The 24,795-nt window shown below is 31.9% G+C and overlaps 1 protein-coding gene and 1 long non-coding RNA gene across 2 annotated transcripts in view; one reads left to right on the forward strand and one right to left on the reverse strand.

The window, feature by feature from the left end:
- The first annotated feature begins 2,114 nt into the window (after window positions 1–2,114).
- LOC111701186 (uncharacterized) lies at window positions 2,115–6,794 on the forward strand. Its single transcript, XR_002765162.1, has 3 exons — window positions 2,115–2,174; window positions 4,062–4,113; window positions 6,497–6,794. It is a non-coding gene; the product is annotated as an uncharacterized LOC111701186 (long non-coding RNA).
- Window positions 6,795–7,824: 1,030 nt separating this feature from the next.
- Window positions 7,825–24,795, reverse strand: part of LOC111701180 (dynein intermediate chain 2, ciliary) — a 43,867-nt gene continuing 26,896 nt past the window's right edge. The window contains exons 26-35 of the mRNA XM_023472352.1: window positions 23,593–23,641; window positions 22,810–22,941; window positions 17,647–17,746; window positions 16,516–16,641; window positions 16,038–16,071; window positions 11,356–11,420; window positions 9,719–9,791; window positions 9,512–9,586; window positions 8,572–8,694; window positions 7,825–8,271 (exon numbers count right to left, since the gene is read on the reverse strand). Coding sequence (XP_023328120.1) covers window positions 8,230–8,271; window positions 8,572–8,694; window positions 9,512–9,586; window positions 9,719–9,791; window positions 11,356–11,420; window positions 16,038–16,071; window positions 16,516–16,641; window positions 17,647–17,746; window positions 22,810–22,941; window positions 23,593–23,641 — 819 coding nt within the window. The 3' untranslated portion in view covers window positions 7,825–8,229. The remainder of the gene's footprint in view (window positions 8,272–8,571; window positions 8,695–9,511; window positions 9,587–9,718; window positions 9,792–11,355; window positions 11,421–16,037; window positions 16,072–16,515; window positions 16,642–17,646; window positions 17,747–22,809; window positions 22,942–23,592; window positions 23,642–24,795) is intronic.

Below are 24,795 nucleotides of genomic sequence, written 5' to 3' on the forward strand. Positions count from 1 at the left end.
CAAACATATATCACTTATGGGTGGAAAAAATATTTTCAGAATAGGAGGGGGGTGGGTTAATGAAATTTTTAGTAAAATATACACCCTGTTACGATGAAGTCCTTCAATGTTTCGTCTGCTATTAGAGTTTAAAACATGTTTGTCTATGATTTGATTGCATTCTGTTGTATTGTGGTAAACTTGAGTAAAGGAATTAAGTCTTGTATGAACCAAGTTCAATAATGCGTAGATGAAGCAGGAACCGAGTTTAAACCGACTCAAAGAAGTTCGTAGTAAGATTTCGATATTACTGGAGACCACCGAAGGGATTTTATTTTCACTGGAGAGGTTTCAAAAAATGCTTTTTACAATTTAAAACTTTACGCAGGGTGATTTACATTCCACTGGATGGATTCAGATGTCCTTACTGGGTGGTTACAATTCCACTGGAGGGATTCAGTTATCCTTCCTAGGGGTTTATAACTCCAATGGAGGGATTCAGATATCCATCCTAGGGGTTTAAAACTCCACTGGAGGGATTCAGATGTCCTTCCTGGGGGTTTATAACTCCACTGGAGGGATTCAGATATCCTTCCAAGGGGCTTATAATTCCACTGAAGGGATTCAGATATCCTTCCAAGGGGTTTATAATTCCACTGGAGGGATTCAGATATCTTTCCATGGGGTTTATAATTCCACTGGAGGGATTCAGATATCCTTCCTGGTGGTTTGTAATTCCAATGGAGGGATTCAACTGAATCCCTCCAGTGGAATGTAAATCACCCTGCGTAAAATTTTGAATTGTAAAAAGCATTTTTTCAAACCCCTCCAGTGAAAACGAAATCCCTCCGGTGGTCTCCAGTGGAGTCAGAATCTTACTACGAACTTCCGTGACTCGTTTAAACCAGGAAGAATATCTTAACTGTACTTAAAGAAGGGGTTGGAGAAACTCTGATTTTCTAATCCCTATATATTTGCAGCTTTATGATGTAAACCTTTAGTCTTTCAAACTTAGATGATTCGACCCAACAGAATTCATAATCTTTGACATTTTGTTGCAAAGATATAGGGACTAAAAGCCAGAGTTTGTGGCAAAGACTCAATTCCTTCTGTAAACAACCAAAATTATATTCACTGTTCACGTTTTACAGGCCACATATTACAACACGTTTTAATAACTTTAACCCTAGTAAGCGTAACTTTATTATGAAATGAGACAGATACAAGTTGGGTTTCCAGCGAAAAGGAAAAATGGTTTCGCGACCATTTCATATCGTATTTCGTTCGCATGCAAAAATGACATTATTTTTGCATTTCACATTTTTTACATTTTTTCGCGGAACGTTTTGTTCGCTGGAAGCCCTAAATACAAGGCTAATTCTTAGCGAAGAGAATTGCATTAAATTCTCATGTTTATTGGGAGTTAGGACACTCTGTCTTAAGATTTCATTAATTAATCAGCTGTTGATCCCTCCGCCTTTATTCTGTTTCTACACCTGCCCTTCAAATACTCCATTCTTCTGTCTAAATCATGTTTAAATATTATCATTGTCCAATTATTCACACAGAATTACGTTAGACACTTTTACGCATGTTTAGTTTTTGTAAAAATACTTCAACCAAATTGTATTTTTGTAGCATTTAGACGAACGCAATTTTAGACAGATATTGACAGAAAATAATCCACTAAATTTAAAAGAAACCGGGATTTTCTCGCCCCTTGCGATTATTTTAAGAGAAAGTAACATCAATGATTCTGGAGTCACTTAAAATTATTAGAATAGTCGGACTAATGTGATAACCAGTAAACTCTGAAATAGTAAGACGACTTTTAGAATCAAGTTGTAACTTTAAAAAGTTCAAAGAGCATGAGACACGGAAATTGTGCAGTGTGAACAGACCTATTTTACTAAATTAATGATTTAATAAGTTTCCAGTAAAACTATTTGCTTTGAAATAACATCAAATACACTTAAGAATTGCTATAAAGTCGTCTTCCTATTCAATTGGTTTTTGGTTATCACTGTTCAAAATTAAAACTTATCAATAAAATTCATGAATCTAAATTTTCAAATAATGGAAATGTTCTAACAATTTTTTAAAAATCCCCGAATTTTAATAGAAAATTAGGTAAAAGCTCAGTTTTCCAGCCCCTTTCCACCGAGATGGAGGCTAATTTTGTTCTCTCACAGAAGGTTACAAACTTACTTAAGGATGATGAAAATCATCTGTACAACAAATACAAAGAGAACAAGAACAAGACCTGAAGGCTATGTGTGCAAGCTTTGATAGTGTACCCTTGAACAACTTTTAAAAATGTTTTGAAAAATAAGTTTTGTAGTTATTTTAATAAGTTTTGAGTTTGATAAGTTTTGTAGTTTGATAAGTTTTGTTGTTTGATAAGTTTTGTAGTTTGATAAGTTTTGTAGTTTGATAAGTTTTGTGCTGATAAGTTTTGTTTTGATAAGTTTTGTTATTAGATAAGTTTTGTTTTAATAAGTTTTGTGGTGATAAGTTTTGTGGTGATAAGTTTTGTGGTGATATGTTTTGTATGGTCATATATATTTTATATATTTTCTAACATTGGCATTAAAGCAAGATTTATATTTTTGGCTCAGTTTCGAAAAGAATAATATTATATTACGAAGTAAATTCTGATTTCTGGTCGCTTTCATTCATTTTTAACATTCAATTGCAACAATAGTAAAACAGGACAAGAACAAGTTGTTTTTACATCATCTCAGAAATAAAGAAGAAAAAAAAATATATTTTTAGCCTGATTTTGCAACAGCTCACCGAGATTTTATTTATCATCGTTGTTCTTCAAGGTTGAGTAACTTGAAGAATTTCTAGAATTATTCAAACTCAAGCTGATTTCATGCTCCAATAATCAGTCAAATCAGCTGCTTCAATCATAAATCATATCAGCTAATTAATTTAATAGTTTTATTCCCTAGTTCAAAAAATAGTTTTTTTCAAGTTTCAAAAGTTTTATCAGCTTGTTCATTCACTAGTTGTATCAGGTAGTTTATTATATAGTTTTATCAGCTAGCTCGTTTAATAGTTTTATCAGCTAGTTTATTTGATAGGTTTATGAGATAGTTCATTGAATTGTTTTATCAGATAGTTCATTGAATAGTTTTATCAGCTAGTTAGTTCAATAGGTTTATTAGCTAGTTTATTCAATAGGTTTATCAGACAGTTCATTGAATAGTTTTATCAGCTAGTTAGTTCAATAGGTTTATTAGCTAGTTTATTCAATAGGTTTATCAGACAGTTCATTGAATAGTTTTATCAGCTAGTTTATCTAATAGTTTTATCAACTAGTTCATTTGTTATTTTCAGTAAACACCAGACAATAGACACCAGACAGTAGACACCAGACAGTAGACACCAGACAGTAGACACCAGTCAGTAGACACCAGAGAGTAGATACCAGACAGTAGACACCAGACAGTAGACACCAGATACTATATACACTAGACACTAGACACTAGACGCTAGACACTAGACACTAGACACTAGACACTAGACACTAGAAACTAGACACTAGACACTAGACAGTAAACACCAGACAGGAGACTCTATACAGTAGACTCTATACAATAGACAATAGACACTAATCGCTTGACAATATTTAATAGACACTAAACTGTGAATATTAATCATTTGACAGCAACTTACTAAGGAGTCTTTGTATTAGTTGCCACAACTTTTTGAAACAATTTTACAATTCGTTTTTAAAATCAAACGGACCAAAACATTGGGAAAGGAATTGAGTCCTTGTCACAAACTCAGATTTTCTAATCCCTTTTGCTTTGCAACTCAATTTCAAAGACCTTAGATATTTCAAATCAAACTATAAATTTTGTTGGATCAAATTATCTAAATTGAAAAAATATCAAAGGTTTACGCCATCAGGTTGTTAAGATATAAGGATTAGAAAATTTGAGTTTGTGTCAAAGACTCAATTCCTTTCGAAATTACAAGCAGAATGTTATGGATATAAGAATAGGCAAAATATCAGCCAATATTCTGTTTACAATTTCTAACAACATGTTTCTAACTTCGAAATGATTTAGGTAGTTTGAGCAGTGTGACTGATAACTCTAACTGATTAGTTTTCAGTGGAAGGTGTGTATAGCAGGGGCAGAAGGATTAATATTCTACTTTGTAACTTTATACTCTGCAGAGGATTATATGTATTAACTGTCTTTCTCTGCTCACGTCTAGTAAAAAACATGTTAACATAAAAAATTGCATGTTGCAGTTTTAAATTTATAAGTTTGACCCTCACTTTAGTTAGTCCAAAAATTAAACATCTATAATCTTACCTATACTTACAACTTACACTGTTTACACATAATCTAATAGGAAAAGAACGCAGTAATAACAATTTTAAAGGGCGGAGAGGTGTTCAAACTTCATGTTCCATGATGTATGTAATACAGCGCGTCCCATATCACATTGGATTATTTCCAAGCTTTAACTAGAGGAGCCTTGTATTTTTTGCCAGAGCATTTTTGTATTTGCGCAATTTTTTTAAATGGCTCAGTCTTTTCGAGTTTTAGGTTTAGTTTAAAAATCCCAATTTCTAGATATGCAAGATCCAAATTTTGAATCTAATTTTTTTATCAAGAAAGAATTGTTAGAAGACGACATTTTCATTTTGCGTACTTTGCATATTTTCCGTATTCTTCCCCGGTATAGAGTTACCAACAAAGAATGAGGCTTCAGAGCCGACGCATTTATTAGCAATTAAACATTGGGGTATTTTCTAATTGGACAGTCAAATTGATTTCAAGTGACCCCCACCACCCAGTTAAAAATCAACAAGTACAACTCTTAAACTATTTTTCAGCCCAAAAATGATTTGCGGATATCTGTTGCACCTGGAGAAACAAAGAAGAAATTAACAAAAATCAAACTTTTACATGTAAACATTTAACACAGCAATTGTGCAAATTGTATAAAATATTAGATAATTTTTGTCTTTCTATTCCACAGTTCTAGGGTTCTCACTGTAGCTTCTGTAAACATGTTTTCTCTTTTCTTTTCTGTCCCTTTAACTATAAAACCAAATTCACAACTCTTTATTTTCATCGTTTACTCCCATATGTCTTTATTTAACATACAGCGTGCCCCACATCATATTAGATCGTCAATCGGTCTAAATTACGATTTGCGGGACTTATCAGAAAATTTAAGAAGAATGAATCATTTTGAAAAAAATAATTATATTTTTAGAAAATAAAATATTTTTTTTAAAAACTCACTTTACATTTTAAAGGTCTAAAATTGTCGAAAATAAGTAAGATTTACACTTTGAACTATGAACATGAATTGCATTGCATCATTGTTGAACCTTTTACTCCTTAGAGGTATCCAAATGTCTAATAATTCTTGGTATAATATTATTGGACATTTGTTTTTGTGTGTAAGTTTTTAAACCCAAATTCTATTCTGTTTTCCAAATAAAGAAAAATGATGCGCAGAATATAAAGTTGTGGATTAAATTCAGATTTACATATTGAATAAATTATTCAAATAAATTTCTTCTCTCCTCCATTAGTTTCTGAATCACTTTATTTTGTTTATTTCATCTTATTTTAAACTCCATATGTCAACAAATAGAATCTTTTATAATAAAGATTAGATATTCGATTATCTTCCAGCTGCACTCACTCCTGTTTGCCGAGTCCATTAGCGCCTGATCCAATCAGGGTTCATTCATGTCTTTGTTGTCTATTTTCAACCAATAGAAATAGTATATCAATCTCAATATCCAATTAGAGATAAATCCTTATATCGGCGTTATCAGTAAATGGAAATATTTACTTCTACTGAAACTATAGTGCACTGACTTCAAATATCCCAGTTTAAATGCAAGAGCAGCTCCATGTTGAACTGATTTGCATTCAATTTGACAAAAAAACTTCATTAAGTTTTCGAAAAATTTTGTTTCCGTTCAAAGTTTGGGAAATCCTTTGATGTTCAAATTTGGAAACAATCAATATTTGATTTTTTCAATGTTCTTAAAAAAAGAAAATCATCTAAATCAGCTTCTAATTTTCAACACTGTTCGTTACTTGGTACTTAAAAAGGTTATCCTTGGTTGATTTGCGGTTTTTGATGCTTTATCATTAGCCTGCAGGGGGGTGTTTCCATTTTTTTCTCGGATCGATTAGGACCCGTACGTAGTACGTACACCATAGTTTCAGTAGAAGTAAATATTTCCATTTACTGTTATAGCGCCGAAATAAGGATTTATCTCTAATTGGATAATGAGATAGATAGAAAGATAGACGTTACCGCAATACAATTTCTATTGGTTCAGAATAGACACCAAACACATGACTGAACCCTGATTGATGGACTCGGCATACTAGATTGAGTAAAGGCCTTTCGGAACCTTTTCTTGAGCTCTTAAGAATTCTAAACCATTAAAACTTTTGAAAATTAAAGGCAGAACCTTTATGAACTGAATTTTTAAAAAAATCTGCCTCCTTCTTTATAGTTCTGTGTGTGACCTGCTGAAAACAGTTTACAGGACGAATTTCTAGTGTGTGCGATGAGTAAGGTATAGTGAACAGCTCTATACTCCAAAGTAGAATAGTAATTGTAGGATGTTTTGTCATATTATTTAAGAATTGTAAAATATATGTTTCTTCTGCTGACTGAAACAACAGCTGAAGTACATATTACAAACAACTTTACGCTCGTATTTAGAAATTGTACACCGCAAAAATGTCCATTGGTCTAAATTTTTTCTCCATAATACAGCACTTTCATCTCAACTACCGCTTCTAACAAGTCACTCCCTTTAAGGCAAAAATTTGAGTACGATTAAAAGTGGCAACTTTAATGAGCTTAAAACGTTAATAGATTAAGGGGGCGCAGCATGCCCAAAAATCTAGATTCCAATTTATATTAAATATATAATGAAATTCCTTTGAATAAGATTGACTTTTATAATTCTCAGAAATTCATTAATTTTGTTTTATTTATTTTGTAGATAAATTAAGGATAGAGATAAATTAAGATTACTGTGAAATATTAAGTAAAAAGTTTATAAAAAACACCTTTAACATATCTTTAAAATAAAATACCATATCTGTAAAGCATGAACTATTTAACTGTGTATACCTAAAGATATCTAAGATATCTAAAGATATACATTGTGTATTGTAATGTATATTTTATATACATATCGGAAATATGAGAATAATAGGAAGTGAAAAGGTTCTGAAACTTGATAACTTTCCGCAATTTGTAAATGTATTTGTAACACTAGACAAATACAATTTATCCACATTTTCTATATTGCACTACAATAGCAACATATAATTATGTCTATTGTCTATATTCTATTATATAATCCTGAAATGCATGTAATGTATATTGGTATGCATGTACATTAGTGCTTCATTATTCCTACTAAAAATAAAGGCTCCCTGTTTTGCACCCAAGAATGTTGTTAATGTTGCAATTATGGAGTCATCATTTGTATGATATATAGGATTGTTAATTTTTTCTTTAAAAACGAACAAAAGAGTCATCCTTTGTCGCTTCGTTATTGATTTTTCAAAACTAACGAGCATTCCGTTAAAAAATAATGAACTGTTTTTTTTTTATTTTGAAAAACGAAAACCGGAACGACAAGGTGTTCGTTTAACTGAAATTTTGATTCCTAAATTCAAGTTTTTAAAAGTAAGATTTTTCTGATCTAAGGGGTTCCGACTTAAAAATGTATTTGATATTTTCATAAAACTACAAGATAGTTTTTAATCTATTTAAAGACAAATAAGATATAATAGTTTTTTAATCTATTTGAAAACACGACAAAACATGACAATCGTTAACAAAGGATAGGTGTTAACGATCATTTAGAATTTCTTCCATGGAATTTATAAGATACAGGTTTCAAGGGACCTGTTGTGAATCAGTCATTGCTCTCAATGTCGTACTAGCAATTTCGCAAAAATTTGACATTTTTTGTGCTTTAGATTGGAGTTAATTCGTTCCAATTTTTTCTTTTTCAGGCAATACTTACAATATGTCCATATCTTTATGTTTTCTCTTAATTTCTCATAAATATTAATACATTATCTATAGACTGTTCTAGAAAGAAAAGTTTGTCTAAATAATAAACTTTTTTATCAAACTATTGTTTACTTTATTACTCATGGACACTTCTTCGTAAATAATTTTTATAATTTTTATTTCCATCTTCATCTTCATCTGACGTTTTTAGTCTTCATCTTCCTCACTCTCAACTTCAGGTTCACGAACCTAAATTAACTCACTTTAGCTACAGTTCAAAAATGGATAAGATAAAACGAAAGAATGGATCAGGTTGAAATAGAAAAAACTAAAAATCGATTTTAAACACAGAATGGGGAAAAAATTAAACTGGTTAACCAAATCCAAATTTAAAATGAGGAGAGTTCTAACATCTCAAATGTGATGTTCATAGTTTAATAAAGTGTTTGCTCCCCTGTTATTATTTTAGCTGTACATATATATAAACCTAACCAACCCTAGAATAGAACCTGGTATTGTTATTTATTTTCATAAATATATGAACCCAACCTGTCCAAGAAGTTGATCTAGTTTCTTGATTTCCATTTCTCCAGCTTTCTTAATATCACGGTTTAGAAGAGCAATCTTTACTTCTTTACTCTGCCGTCGGAGGTTAGGGGACAGTTTTAAACACTAGAAAACAATTGCTTAAAATGTTTAAATAATTAAAATCAAACAACCAAATTTATTTTATCTAAACCATTTCGCGTCGTGAGGACAATTTTGTCTTTATGCTCAAAAGTCCATCTAGAGTTTTTTCATTTTCGGTACTAAAAAAGCTTAGAAACCCATGATCATATAACAATTTTTTTTGAGAAAAAATGTGCTATTTCAATAAATATAGTTTAGATCATTGCTTTCACAAGGTTTAAAAAAGTACTACCAATCCAATTAAGGGTTTTCTGGAAATTGTACAAGATTTTATTAAAACAAATAAGAGAGAATTTCTGTAGTTTTCTCAAATTTTTCATTTTTCTATGAATTAAAGAATATTATCGGATAAATCGTGCGCTTGCCTTACTTGATTTTAAATATAATTCGGCGGCCATATAATAGTACTGAACAAGAAGGAGGTCAAATTTAAGTGAGATTACGGTGTGACATCGTCGCTCCTGTAGTTTTGATTTTACGCAATGTATGAGAAATTAAGTAAGTATATTTGAATACATTTTTACATGTAGCTGATCCCGATAAGATAAAGGCCCAATTTTTCTTGGAGGTGCTCTATGAATCTCTTGTAACCATTTGAGACTGGGTGCATGTTCAAATTCAGAAAAAAGATAAAATTTACAAAAATTGGGACACCCTCTAAACTTTGCGTTTATGAATAAAAGGTTATAAAAATATTTTGTCTCTTCACTCAATTATAATTATATATTTGTATGAAATAAATCTTGTAGCTGGTAACTAAAAAAATATCATTTTCAACTTAATTTTTGAAATCTTTTACCTGGACATAACCTCTACTGTCACCAACAATTATGATCGGATAGCATTGATTAAATGCAATATGATTTAATCTGGCCTAAAATAAAATAAATTACAGAAAAGGAAAAGCAAACCCTTCAACTTTGTGTTTTCTTTTTGTTGCATTTTTACAGTTAAAAAGATATTTCTAAGTATCTGAGTTTTTCATCGATTAAAAAACTTAACTTACCCTTTTCTTTGGTACAACTGCTTGTACACAGATGGGGTTGTACTTGTTTATAAACAGATCATAGATATGTACCCTGAACATGGAATATAAACAGATCATAGATATGTACCCTAAACATGGAATATAAACAGATCATAGAAATTAGAGATGTACCCAAAACATGGAATATAAACAGATCATAGATATGTACCTAAACATGGAATATAAACAGATCATAGATATCTACCCTAAACATAGAATATAAACAGATCATAAATATGTACCCTAAACATAGAATATAAACAGATGATAGATATATACCCTAAACATAGAATATAAACAGATCATAGAAATTAGAGATGTACCCAAAACATGGAATATAATCAGATCATAGATATGTACCCTAAACATGAAATATAAAAAGATCATAGATCATAGAGTACATAGAGTACAAACAGATCATAGATATGTACTCTAAACATAGAATATAAACAGATCATAGATATGTACCCTAAACATGGAATATAAAAAGATCATAGATATGTATCCTAAACATAGAATATAAACAGATCATAGATATGTACTCTAAACATTGAATATCAGATCATAGATATGTACCCTAAACATGGAATATCAGATAATAGATATGTACCCTAAATATGGAATATAAACAGATTATAGCTAGATATGTACCCTAAACATGGAATATAAACAGATCATAGATATGTACCTTAAACATAGAATATAAACAAATCATAGATATGTGCCCTAAACATGGAATATAAACAGATCATAGATATGTACCCTAAACATGGAATACAAACAGATCAGAGATACGTACATAGACTTATACACAGATAATTAGTGATACTGACATTCCATCTAGAAGAAGAGTAAATAACCTACCGACATACCATCTAAGTAAAACATAAAGTTGAAACCTAGTGACCTGCTATCTATAGTGCAAGAGAATTACACCTACTGACCTACTATCTAGGGTTATACAAGAGTATTAAACCTACTGACCTACTATCTAGGGTTATACAAGAGTATTAAACCTACTGACCTACTATCAAGTGTTGCACAAGAGTAATAAACCTACTAATCTACTATCTAGTGTTACAAAAAAGTATTAAACATACTGACCTACTATCTAGGGTTTTACAAGAGTATTAAACATACTGACCTACCATCTAGTGTTACAAAAAAGTATTAAACCTACTGACCTACTATCTAGTGTTACACAAGAGTATTAAACCTACTGACCTACTTTCTAAGATTATACAAGAAAATTAAACCTACTGACCTACTTTTAAGGATTAAACAAGAGCATTAAACCTCCTGATCTACTATCTAGTGTTGCACAAGAGTATTAAACCTACTGATCTACTATCTAGTGTTGCACAAGAGTATTAAACTTACTGATCTACTATCTAGTGTTATACAAGAGTACTAAACCTACTGACTTGGGTTACACAAGAGTATTAAACCTACTGACCTACTATCTAGTGTTACACAAGAGTACAAAACCTACTAACCTGCTATCTAGTGTTTTATAAGAGTACAAAACCTACTGACCTACTATCTAGCGTTACACAAGAGTATTAAACCTACTGACCTACTATCTAGTGTTACATAAGAGTACAAAACCTACTAACCTGCCATCTAGTGTAACGGCAGCAAATACAGTACTAGAATATGGTGCCCAAGCTATATCACCAACCTACAAATAATTGGATTAATGAAACCTATAAATGTAAAAAAATCTTTAACACTATGGAAAATCATATATATATATATATATATATTTATATATATTGTTTTAGACAAATAACGTGTCCCAGGTCATAGTTAGTCCAACCGTTTACACGCCCCTTGTAACTTTAGCAATTTTCCAGTTGAAAGTTGACCCACTCATCTTAGAATCTCAAAACCGAGCTAAGAACATTCCCGTGGGTCTCCCGAGTTCCCCAATACAAATTTGAGGCAAATCAGTCCAGGGGTTCCTGAGTTATGATCAGACAAACAAACAAACAAAAAACAGAAAAACAGAGACTAGCTTGGGAACTAAGCGCTGTCAAGGTAAATAAAAGTTACTCCGGCCATTTACCCGCACTTGAACGATTTTACCGGGAAACTAAATTCCCGCTATTTAAGTCGACCCACTAAATTTAGAATCTCAAAACAAAGCTAAGAACATTTCTGTTAGTCTCCTAAGTTCTCCAATCAAAATTTGAGGCAAATCGGTCCAGGGGTTCCTGAATTATGATCGGACAAACAAACAAACAGGCACCCAAACAGAGATTACAACTTTATGTATATAGATTCTAAATATATATTAAATATATATGTATTAAACAAAAAAAACATAACATTAAGTTTAAACATGTTTATTGAGACTGATGAGGATCGAAAGATCTGTAAGAAATTGTATTAATAAATATGAAAAACTGAGACTGGTCTGATTATTGCTTAATTCCTAGTAATATATTTATATGTTGAGTAAATATTCCTCGAAGTGGGGTGGATATGTGGATGACGGATTGAGGATGAGTGTCGGATAAATATGATCTGGAATGAATGGTGGATAATGATGAAGGGGAGGGAGGGGAACAGGAAAATAAAAAGATAGATATTAACTATTCAACTCAATTCAAGTCTCATGGAAGGAAAACGAGAGCTTGGAGAAAACATTTTTGGACAGTTCTTAAAGTTAAAACAACGTTCTGTTAAAGAAATATTTAATTATGAAATATTCTTTCTATGTATGAAATGTTGTATCTATGAAATATTCTATTTATGAAATATTATATCTATGAAATGTTCTATCTATGGAATATTCTATCTATGTATGAAATGTTCTATCTATTAAATATTCTATTTATGAAATATTCCATCTATGAAATATTCTATCAATAAAATGCTCTATCTATGAAATATTCTATTTATGAAATATTCTATCTATGAAATATTCTATCAATGTAATGTTCTATCTATTAAATATTCTATGAAATATTCTATCTATAAAATGTCCTGTCCATGAAATGTACTATCTATAAAATATTTTATTTATGAAATATTCTATCTAAAAATGTTGTATCTATAAAATATTGTATCTATGAAATGTCCTGTCTGTTAAATGTATTATCTATGAAATATGCTGTCTAAGAAGTGTTCCATATGCTACGAAATATATCTATGAAAAGTGCTATCTATGAATTGTTTTATCTATGAAATATGCGATTTAAGAAATGTTCTATTTAAGAAATGTTCTATCTATAAAATGTTCTGTCTAACAATTATTTGCTATAAAAAGTAAAGGGTAAACATAAAAAGACAAAAACTTTTTAATCCTCAGACTACGTGAGTGAATGTATAAATAAATCAACTAATATTTATTTAGAATAATTATTTCTCTAACACTAGGTATGTAAATATACACCAGGGGTGTATACAGGCATCATACTAAAAATACGTTGAAAAAATATTTAGGGGGAGGGGGGGGGGGGGTTTACTTTTTGTCATTGGGAAAGATTTATCCCTGACAAGCAGTATATAAAAAAAACAAAAGATCGGAAAATGATAAATATTTATTGTTTATATTTCTTCTCTCCCAGCATCAATCATAAGAACTGAATAACATGAAGATTGAAGATGTATCATAGATCTCAGAACAGATAGAAATTATTCCATTTGGTCAGATCAGAGATATACACCCAGATAAATAGGTAATAGGATATACACAGTTACCCAGATTACTATTTTTTAGTATATGTTACACAGATAAATAGTTATTAGCATAGAGAATAGAATATATAGAGAGGAATTTACTGGAAAAAAGTGTAAAACGGTCATTTTGTTGTACTGTTTCCATACTGCAGGTGTACTTCACATATTTATGCTATATAACCTGTTGGGCCCTGGAATATCATTATATAGAAAATCTAAAATTATTGTTAAAAGAAATTACCAAATTATGAAATAGGTTGGTTTCAAAATTGACCAATGACCATTTCACATAGACTCTATGCCTTCCACTTTACAAACGATGATTTTCCGTTATAACTATAAATCAAATGATGTTTTTATTCACCTAATTCATTTTATAAAGTTTATTTAACAGCTTTAAAAAATTCGAAATTGAAATAGATAGCCCAGAGAACATACTGTATGAATGTACTCTACTGCATATAATTTGTGAACATTCACATGATTTGTACACTTTGAACTCCCTTTCAGACTGAAAGGGACTGAAAAAATTCATACCGAGAGATTCTTTTAATTCCTCTCTGTATATTCTATTCTCTATGGTTATTAGGAATTATAGTTACCCAGATAAATAGGTATTTGGATAAAAAGATATACAGTTATCCAAGTAAATAGGTATTAAGACATACATTTACCCAGATGAAAAGGTTTTAGTATAAACAGTTACCCAAATAAATAGGTTTTAGGATATACAGTTACCTAGATAAATATGTATTAGGATATACAGTTACCTTGATAAATAGGTATTAGAACATACAGTTACCCAGATAAATAGATATTAGTATATACAGTTTCCCAGATAAATAGGTATTAGAACATACAGCTACCCAGATAAATAGGTATTAGGATATGCAGTTATCCAGATAACTTTGTTTTAAGATGATGTACGGTAGAATAGGTACTTTCCCAAAGGATTTTTCCCAAGTGGCAACTTCCCAAGGATATTTTTCCAAGTGGTAACTTCCCAAATGTGCAATTTCCCAAGCGACAACTTCCCACCTCTGTCCTAGCCACAACGCTCGGTCCCCAACATGTTCTAGCTGCGGCGCTCGGTTCCAAGCAAGTTCTAGCCGCGGCACTTGGTCCCCAGCATGTTCTAGCCGTGGCACTCGGTCCCCAGCATGTTCTAGCCGCGACACTGAGTCCCCAGCATGTTCTAGCCTCGACACTCGGTCCTCAGCTTGTTCTAGCCGCGGCACTCGGCCCCCTAGAACCCATTTTACCCAGGTAAATGAAGATTTTTCGCATTTACTATTTTATACTTTTAGTTGGGCTTCGTATTCTAAATATTTAAGTAAATTTGACAGATTCTGAATTTAAGATCAAAATATGACTGAAAATATTCCACTACAGAGAGAAAGCTCTTCGTTTTAGTTTTACGTGGGCTTTAACGCTCAAATTTAGACCCAAGTATATAAGCCGCTGCATAGAAACAAGTTTCAGCTAGAATTGGTTTTATTTAAAACCAATCTGAATGTTGTTTGGAGTCTGATTGAGTCTTCAGTGCTGTAGGTTGTAAAGGATTTGAGTCTTTGCCACAAGTTTGATTTTCTAATCCCTATATCTTTGCAGCCCAATGTTGTACTTGTAGATTATAGATATTTCAAAATTATAAATTTTGTTAGATCAAAAAATCTAAGTTTAAAATATCAAAGGTTTACATCATGAGGTTGAAAACTAGAAAAATTGAGTTTGTGACAAAAACTAATTTCCTTTCATTAAAACTTTTTTGTTTTAATATTTTAAAACTCTAATAAAACTATTTGTAGCTTTAAGATTGTACATAAATGCAAGATAAACTAGCATTCAATATATAAATACTTTTTTTTGTAATTTTTGAATTTTCAAAGTTTACAAATCTAATATTTCTAATTTGATCATGTTTTATGATTGTTCTGTTTCATCAATATAAAACTATATGGTTAGACCCGACCAAGCAAAGAACTGAAATTAACTGAGGCTCGATCTTGAAGAGGAGTTATAAGAGCACTATTAAGTTACACACCATGCAAAGATGTTAATCCCTGATTCACAACAGTACCTACACTTGAAACGTTAATCTGATCAAAATGTGAAAATCACTTCTGATAATTTCACCGTTGCTTCATTCACCATAGTTTCCGTAGAAGTAAACTTTTCCATTTACTGATAGCGCTGATTAAATGATTCATATCTCTTATTGGATAATGAGATAGATAGAAAGATAGATGTTACCGCCACACTATTTCTATTGGTTCAGAATAGGCATCAAATATATGACTGAACCCTGATGGGATCAGGCGCTATTGGACGCGGCATACAGGAGTGCATTAAACAAGACACTTTTGTAGAGAACCCGCAAAATAAAAAAAAACAGGTTATAAAAACAATTAAACATGGATATTTAATTCACATTTGATAAGACAAAGCCATTAAAGGTACCGTTGTAAATCGGGCACTGCCATCTTTGCATGGAGAGTCACTTTAAATTACGCTTACAGTCCCTTTAAGAAAGATCTTAATTTTAAATCTCCGCTCTGGTCACACTAATCTCTACAAAATGTCTAAAATCTCATAATATCTAAAGTTTTACCTGTGAATTGAGATCAAACATAAACAAGGGTTTCCTAAAAAAAATAAAAAGTAAAATAAAAAAATTTCAAAATCTTTCGTAGCCGGCTTAAAGCTGGCCAATTATCGGGGAATCTCAGATGACCAATGTCCGATCAGGAAACAAAATGGTAATTTTAATTATATTTTCTTAATTAATCATATAATATTATAAAATTTCATTTTAGTTTTCTTATTTTATTAATACTTAATTATAAGGAATCCTTGTTATTATAATGTTATTTATTTAATTTTAGTTTTCTTAATACTTAATTATAAGGAAGCCTTGTTATATTGTTATTTATTATGATTTTAATTTTCAAAATACTTAATTACAAGGAAGCCTTGTTATGAGATAATATTATCTATTTTTATTTTTCATTTTCAAAATACTTAATTATAAGAAAACCTTGTTTTGATATAATGTTATTCATTTTTATTTTAATTTTCAAAATACTTACGTTGAGTTTTTGTCCCAAATTTTAACAATCCACTCTGCAGCACAGCTGATGAATATATTAGGAATAAAGGTATTCCATTGTATATTGTAAACTGGAGTATTATGCGCAGAATAACTGTTCAGAAATCTAAAGTAAAAAAACTAGATTTTTTAAACGAGTTCTTCAAACAGTAATAAGATTGACTGTGTATGTTTAGAAACAGTAAAGAAGTCGTCTTAAGATATAAACAGTAAAGAAGACGTTTTTAGATAATTTAAAACAGTAAAGAAGTCGTCTGTATATGTTTAGAAACAGTAAAGGAATATTTTTAGATATTTAGAAACAGTAAAGAACTTGTCTGTAGATATTTAGGAACAGTAAAGAAGTTGTTTTTATATTTTTAGAAACAGTATAGAAGTTGTATTTAGATGTTGAGAAACTGTAATGAATTTGCCTTTAGATATATAGAAACAGTAAAAAAGTTGTATTAAGATATTTAGAAACAGTAAAGAAGTTGTTTTTATCTATTTAAGATGTTATCTAAGAAAAACACTAATAGGTTAAAAAAAAACTCAATAATCAGAAATTGTACACTATATCCAGGAGTTGACACTTTAAGTTGATATACTGAACAATTCCTTAAATTAAGTAATATAATTACAAAGCATTTTTCTACATGTATTGGAATATAAACAAATATATTTATATAGAATCTTGATTACAGAACAATAGACTAATAATACTGTAGCCAGAAGTATCCCTGTATTCTCTATTCATGGCTAGGAATGGTTTTTGTTACGTTGATTACAGGATACTTTACTTTTATATTCTATATTTTATATTGATAATTGCAAATATTTCGTTTGTTATCTAACTCTAACATTAAAAAAACCATAAAAAGTACCTATTTGAATTAATATGATAATTATTACTATAACAATTGACATTAGTAATGAAGGTGAAAATTACAATACAAATAAGATAAAACCATAAAGGTAAAAAACCTACTTTTTTAAGCATTTCCTTTTTAACTTTAAAATGATAACATGATTTTTTGTTTTCAAATTAAAAAAGGTTTTGAGAGTTCTCTAATTTAATTGTGCGCGCAAAATTTCAAAATTTCTCGATTCTGATTGGCTATTCAAATTCTGCTCTAATCCCGATATCNTACAGAGGTAAATAATCCCTTCGTCTGTTCCAACAAGAAAACTGTTCTCATCATCAGGTTTGAACGCTATGGCTCGACCACTGTCTAAAATTAAGAAAAAATGTATCTTTAAAATTTGTCAAAACAGTTTGTGTCTGAGAGCTTGACGTTGTATAAAGACCATAAAAGCCCAAATACTCGGAAAAGTGATGTTATTTATTCTTTGTAGATTGTTTACCTTTGGTGAAAATGGGGTTATAACAAAGGACAAAGGTGAAAATGTGGTTATAACAAAGGACAAAGGTGAAAATGGGATTATAACAAAGGACAAAGCTTAAAATGGGATTATAACAAAGGTGAAAATGGGATTATAACAATGGTAAAAAATGGATAAGACTGTACACTTAGTTGCTTTTGGTGTATATTTATATATATATACCCTCCTGCCCCACTCTTTTTACCACTCTTCCCCCCTTTAAACCCTCCTCCCCCTCTCTATATACCCCTCCTCTTCCTCTCTTTATACCCTCCTCCCTCCTCTTTATAACCACCTTCCCCCCCCTATTTTTCAAGTTCGCAATATTCCCTTCCATAGTAAACATTCCATACCCCATTTGTTCTGATATATCTCTATTCCCACCCCACACTTCACATTTCTTATTTTTTCTTCATTTTCTTTAATTTTATTCTATTTTCCTCCCCTCTCCACCTCTGCCTATAATCCAACCCCCCTCGCCCCTCACCACCACCCCAACCCTTACTTCCTTCCAAAACTCCTAATTTCCTTCCGCAAACTGTAACACTCTAAGTCCCACTCTAAATTTTTACTCCGGCGCACTTCTTTTTTTGTGTCCCCTCTCCTCCCCTTTCCTCCGTATGTTGTCTCCCATCTCCCTCCGTTATCTAGAATTATGTGAGATGAAATCTTATTTTACGATGGATAGAAAGAGAAGAAACCAAACATAGATTAATAAATTCACAGAAGTATATAACAAGTCGCAATTCCTACGGTGTTGGTTTGATTAACCCTGAACCCACGCTTTACAAATAAATATTTCAGGGTTACCTACAGAATATAAGAATTCAGAGACGACTGTATCTAGGGCTGGGCAAGCTTCCAACTTTTTCTAGCCGCTTCATTAACGGTAAGTTCAAGTTCTGTTAAATATTAGAGGAAGCCGTTAGTTTTAGTTCTGTTTCGTGAAACGGTATTTTCCATTGTTTTAAAGTTACTGTTAGTTAACGATCTCAATATTCAGATTCAATCATTTTAACGTTGTTTAAAAAAATATATATTCAGGTTTTTATAAACGTTAATCGTTTTAAAAACGATAGAAAAACGATAGTTTTTTTCGAATGGGTTAATGATTGTTAAGGATCGTCGACAATTAAAAATTGCCTACCTTTGTTATCGAAACGAAAAACTAAAACTAAGAAATGACTTCTTCGTTTTTTAATTAAAAAAACGATTATATTTAAAAACAACCATTTCGTTTTTGTTTTTTTCTTCGTCGTTTCTAAAACAAAACGATCGTTTTTCAAATAAAAGTTAAAACGATCCATCCCTACTTGCACAGTGTACATCATATTCACCAGAAAAAAAGATCTGATATAATTGATGTATTTTGGCTAAAACTTTGTTTGAAGCATCTGAAGGTTCTGCATATTCTTTATATTAAATTCTCTATGGTTCTAGAGATTAGACAATCCGGAGAATAGGTTTCTCTAAAATGTCCTCTCCTCCTCTACCCTGCCCCAGGATACACCCAGGGAGTATACCAAGAAAACTGTTCAAACTTTTTCAAGATAAAAACAGGGTGACCCAGTTGCGATTTAGGATAGAAATAGGGTGACCCAGTTGCGATTTAGGATAGAAATAGGGTGACTCAGTTTAGATTCAGGATAAAGATAGCGTGACTCAGATTTGATTCAGGATATAAATAGGGTGACCCAGTTTCGATTAGGGTTTCCAGGGAAAAGGAAAAATCGTTTCGCGAAAAATCTTTTTTTCGCGGCCATTTCACTTTATTTTTGCATTTCGATCTCTCGCTAAAAAATGCAAAATTTTCGCGAAATAGAAAATGCGAAAATTTTGTAAAAAAAATAATGCGCGCAAATGTCGCGAACAAAATAATGCGAAGCGTTGAACTTATGTATTGGGGACGGACAGACAGAAATTTAAAAAGATAGCTATTGAAATTAAATTCTTTTCATCAAACATGTATTAAATTAAATGAAAAGAAACTATTTATATAACATAATAAAACTTCAAAAATTGAGCAGAGAATTCCACAAGTTATTTTGAGCAATTAAATGTTTTTCACGAAAATTTCGCATTTCTAATTTTTGTATTTTCGCATTTTTCGCAAATTTTCGCTCTGTTTTCGTTTCATTTATTTTCGCGAAAAAGCGTAAATTTCGTGAAAAAAATTGCGAAATGCGGCCGAAAATTTGTGCATCTTTTGATGAAACGTTTCGTTCGCTGTAAACCCTAGTTTCAATTCAGGATAAAAATAGGGTGACACAGTTTGGATTCAGGATAAAAACAGAGTGATTCAGTTTCAATTCAGGATAAAAATAGGTTGACTTAGTTTCAATTCAGGATAAAAATAGGTTGACTTAGTTTCAAATATATATAATCCCTTTATCTNTTTGATTCAGGATAAAAATAGGTTGACTTAGTTTCAATTCAGGATAAAAATAGGCTGATTAATTTATAATTTACACTAAAAAGGGTGATTTAGTTAATCATTTAAAAATTCAAGATAACACATGGTGATTCTTATATTAGTATAAAAGCAGGGTTTACAAGAATTCATCATTTTCAAATAAAACAAAGATTGGTGATTGATATAGTATCCCTGTATCCATTGTCTCCCTCTGTATTCTATATATTTACTATATCACTGTACCCTATGAATCCCTCTGTATTCTCTATATTTACTGTATCCCTGTACCCACTGTATCCCTCTGTATTATCTATATTTGCTGTATCCCTGTATCCACTGAATCCCTCTGCATTATCTATATTTACTGTATCCCTGTACCCACTGTATCCCTCTGTATTATCTATATTTGCTGTATCCCTGTACCCACTGTATCCCTCTGTATTATCTATATTTACTGTATCCCTGTATTCACTGTATCTTTCTGTATTATCTATATTTACTGTATCACTGTATCCACTGAATCCCTCTGTATTCTCTATATATGCTGTATCCCTGTATCCATTGTATCCCTCTGTATTCTCTATATTTACTGCATCCCTGTATCCATTGTATTCCTCTGTATTCTCTATATATAAGCTAGCTGTATCCCTGTATCTAGCCCTGTATTACACTAAGGTAAAAGAAAAACTTTATTTATCCCAAAATAAATGAAAAAAATATTTCTATTCATAATCATAATATATTCATTCAGAGCTCTAGATTGAGATTACATATTGGAAACATATCACACCGGACTAACCAGAGTGAGCAGCATTCGGTTTCTTCTATATTTGAAATCCAACGTGTTTTGGTCTTTAATCCGTTAACTTACGGATATGTTTATTCTATACTTTTTCATTCAAAATGTATATGCCGACAAAAAATATTTTAGAAAAAAGCTAAAAATTATGTTTAATGGGTCAAATTGTGATTGAAAGGCACAACTTTCTAGAATATTGACAGAACCGTTAAATCCACGTGATATTGGGAAACGATAAAAGTTTATTCTGCCCTCCCCCCAGCCAACAATATGACTATATACCCCCCCCCCCTCACACTTAAAACCCTGAACACCCTCTCCTTCGTCACACTTTCAAAACTTTAACGACTATTTATCTCCCTCCCAGCCTGATAACTATCTGACTCTCCCTGCCCAAATCCTCAAATGCTGAGAGGCCTTCAACTCCCTCAAATGCACTTTCCTAAAATGTTAAAAGGCATAACAGTCACAATTCCGGAACTTTTGAACTCCCCTGGCTTTACTCGTATAAATTTACTGGACTCTTTTTTGTACTTCTGGGCTTATTGGGATGTAATTAGAAGGGACCTCCACAACACGTGTCCCTCATCACCTCCATGATGAAGGTATTCAAATACATACCCAATGCGCACGTGATAAACGCCTGCACTTCACAGCCAAGGCAGAGGAGGTAGGCGATTTTATTAGATGAATATAAAACATAGTAATTCTCTAGTAAATTCTGATACTTGCAACTAATTTATGCAAGTTTTAGAATCATTTTCCAAAAATAAAAATATTTCTACAAAATTCGATTTTTATATTCAATAGACAGAAGTCTTTAGATTATAATTTACAAACTGTTTTTTTTCCTTTCAGGATAATTCCCAATTACAGAAGTTGGTCATGTACCGTAGTCGATGTTAAGTACTTTCCCAAGTGGCAACTTCCCAAGGGTATTTTCCATTTTCCAAGGGGGCAACTTCCCAAACGTACAAGCGACAACTTCCCAAGTCTGTCCTATCCGCAGCGCTCGGCCCATAGCATGCATTAGCCACAGCACTTGGCCTCATAGCTCATCCTAGCCGCAGCGCTTTGCCTTCCTTACTGCCTGCGGCAGCTCAGAAGGCCTAACATAACCTTTGTATATAGTCAGTATATCAGTACAGAATTTGAATATTGTATCCGGTACTAAAATGCTACACTTAGTAAAGAATGATCGGTGTATTCTTATTAATTACAGGATACTTCAGTCGTATGTTACCACAACTACTTCAGTAACTGAAGCTGTATTGATATACATCATAACCACTGTATCTTATTCCTATCCAACGATACTGACGAGGGAAGGGATGCAGGGTCTCCATGAGCCCCGCAAAATGTTCTCCAAGCTTCGTATTCACAGATGAGCATTAAAAATGACCTGGCGCTACACCTATACGTTAGAATAGATATTATAGAAGTAATAAATAACACTTTTTAAAGAAAATATCTAATTTTTAAATAGTTAAGTGCAGTGTTTTTTTACTACGAAAAACCGTTCCCTAACCATTAAATTATGATATATCATTTCTAGAAAAAATTCTACATTACTTCTTTAATATCTAATCTGAAGAATAGGGGTAGCGCCAGGTCATTTTAAATACTTATCTTCGAACCCAGAGGCTTAGAGATCATTTCGCGGGGCTCATGGCGTCCCTGCACCCCCTCCCTATACTGACCCATGAGTTGAGTTGTTATAGAGTCTTCTCCTAGATTGTGTAATGTTTTAGAGAAGTTGATGAGAAGTGTATCATTATACCATAGAGCTGTCTTCACTATTGTCCAGTTGGAAACTCGACCATCTCCAGAAACTGAATTACAAAGAGAATAGATGAGTATTTGAGTAGAATTAAGTCAAAAAAAGAAAAAAACGCCCTTTTGTTGTACTTTTTCCATACTGCAGTTGTACTTCACACATTTGTGGTATGTAAACTTTTGGGTCCTGGAACATCATTTCATAGAAAAAAAATCTTGACATTTTTTATTTTCTCTAAGTCAATTCTTTGACATCCTGTCATACATTCCCGAGTTCATTTCAGCATAAGCTTTACTTTACGTTACCGAGTTCATTTTAGTATACAAATATTGCCGCAAACTAAAAAAATTGAGAAATGTAAACCATGGGAACACCCAAGGTACTTATACAAGGAAAGTTAATTGCGGTCGTGTATACTCTGCGTACATATTGAAACCAGTTCTTTTTGGGCGGAATTTGTAAACAAGAATAGATGCATCAGTGTTCGTCTAGTATACTAGGAGGATTAAAGCATTTAATTTTGATAATTTTGAAAATTCACATAATAGTTTCCTATGACAAGAATATTTCATAGATTATTTTTGCGAAAATTGATTCCAACAACAACAACAACAACAACAAATAAATTTTAAAATTAGCAATGTTTCTGGTTGAGTTATTGATAACAATAAAATAAAATCATAAAAATTTAAAATTTGAAAATGACCTGAGTAGAAATTTAAATATCCATCCAGATTATCTTTTCCCCATTTCACCTAAATAATTTGATTTCAAATCTAAATTAAAGGCAAGCTCTATTTATAAAGTGGCATGTCATGCTGATTTAACAATTCTGTCCATGTCCCATTGAGCACTGACTTTTGTCCAATTTGACCAATTAAACATAATTTGTTCTCAATTCCTCTCCCTATGTTTAAAGATTGTTGAACTATAGACCAAAAATGCGAATGTATTTAAACTCCAAGGTGATGTCCAATTTTCAATACGGTACTGAGAGATCCAAACAGCTAATAAAGTTCTGCATCAAATATTAATAAGACTGGGTCGACTTTAAATTATCGTATTTCAATCTACATCTAGCGTTCAGAGAGAAACAACTAGGTATTACTAGGCGCTTCTGAAAGTATTCAGAGATACAGGGTGAGAGAGAGAAAACAGCAAACTAGAGAAACTTCAGTATATGTGGGGTATACACCCCTGCACACAAATGGAAAAGAAAACAACGGAACTACGAGTAACATTAAAGGCCTGCATTAATCTTTTACGCTGTATGAACCTGGAGAATGAAGGTTTTTTACCCAGCTGGATCCAGATTTAGCTACTGACAGCTTTAAATATACTCCTTAATAACAAGCCTGGTTAGCTGTTATTAAGTATCCAAACTGGTCTGAAAGACAGTAATTCTTTCGATTGAATCTGGTTCTATGTGTAGGCATCAAGGGAGCTCAGAACAGTCAGGTTCTTATACAGTTCTCTCCAGTTTCTTGCGGTTAGACAGAACCCTGTGTGGAATAAAACATGGCAGTACACCCTATTTGGGAGAAAAGAAAATGAATAAAAGGAGGGGTTTCTCTATGATTCTCTTTCCCCTTCCTCTTGCCAGAAACAAGGAAAATGAAAACATAGAAAGTAGAATCCTGATAGATTGTGAACCACGCACTATGATGACAGTTTATACTCTGCAGGCTGCAAGGAAAAGATTGCTGTAGACGAGGACGTATTCTACAGCAATGTCCAAGATATGAACTTACAAGAATCAAGAATTCTTTTTTCGAAAATATCCACTCCTTGTGTAACCTTTCTAATCCCATTTGTCATTATTAATGCAGAATTCTGACAAATTATCAAACTCGCTTAGCAGTGACTTTTATTTTTCAGCCTGTAAGAATAAAGAATAAATATGAGCTGG

This window comes from Eurytemora carolleeae, unplaced genomic scaffold, assembly GCF_000591075.1.
Source record: "Eurytemora carolleeae unplaced genomic scaffold, Eaff_2.0 scaffold447, whole genome shotgun sequence".
In the NCBI taxonomy this organism is placed as follows: Eukaryota; Metazoa; Arthropoda; class Copepoda; order Calanoida; family Temoridae; genus Eurytemora; species Eurytemora carolleeae.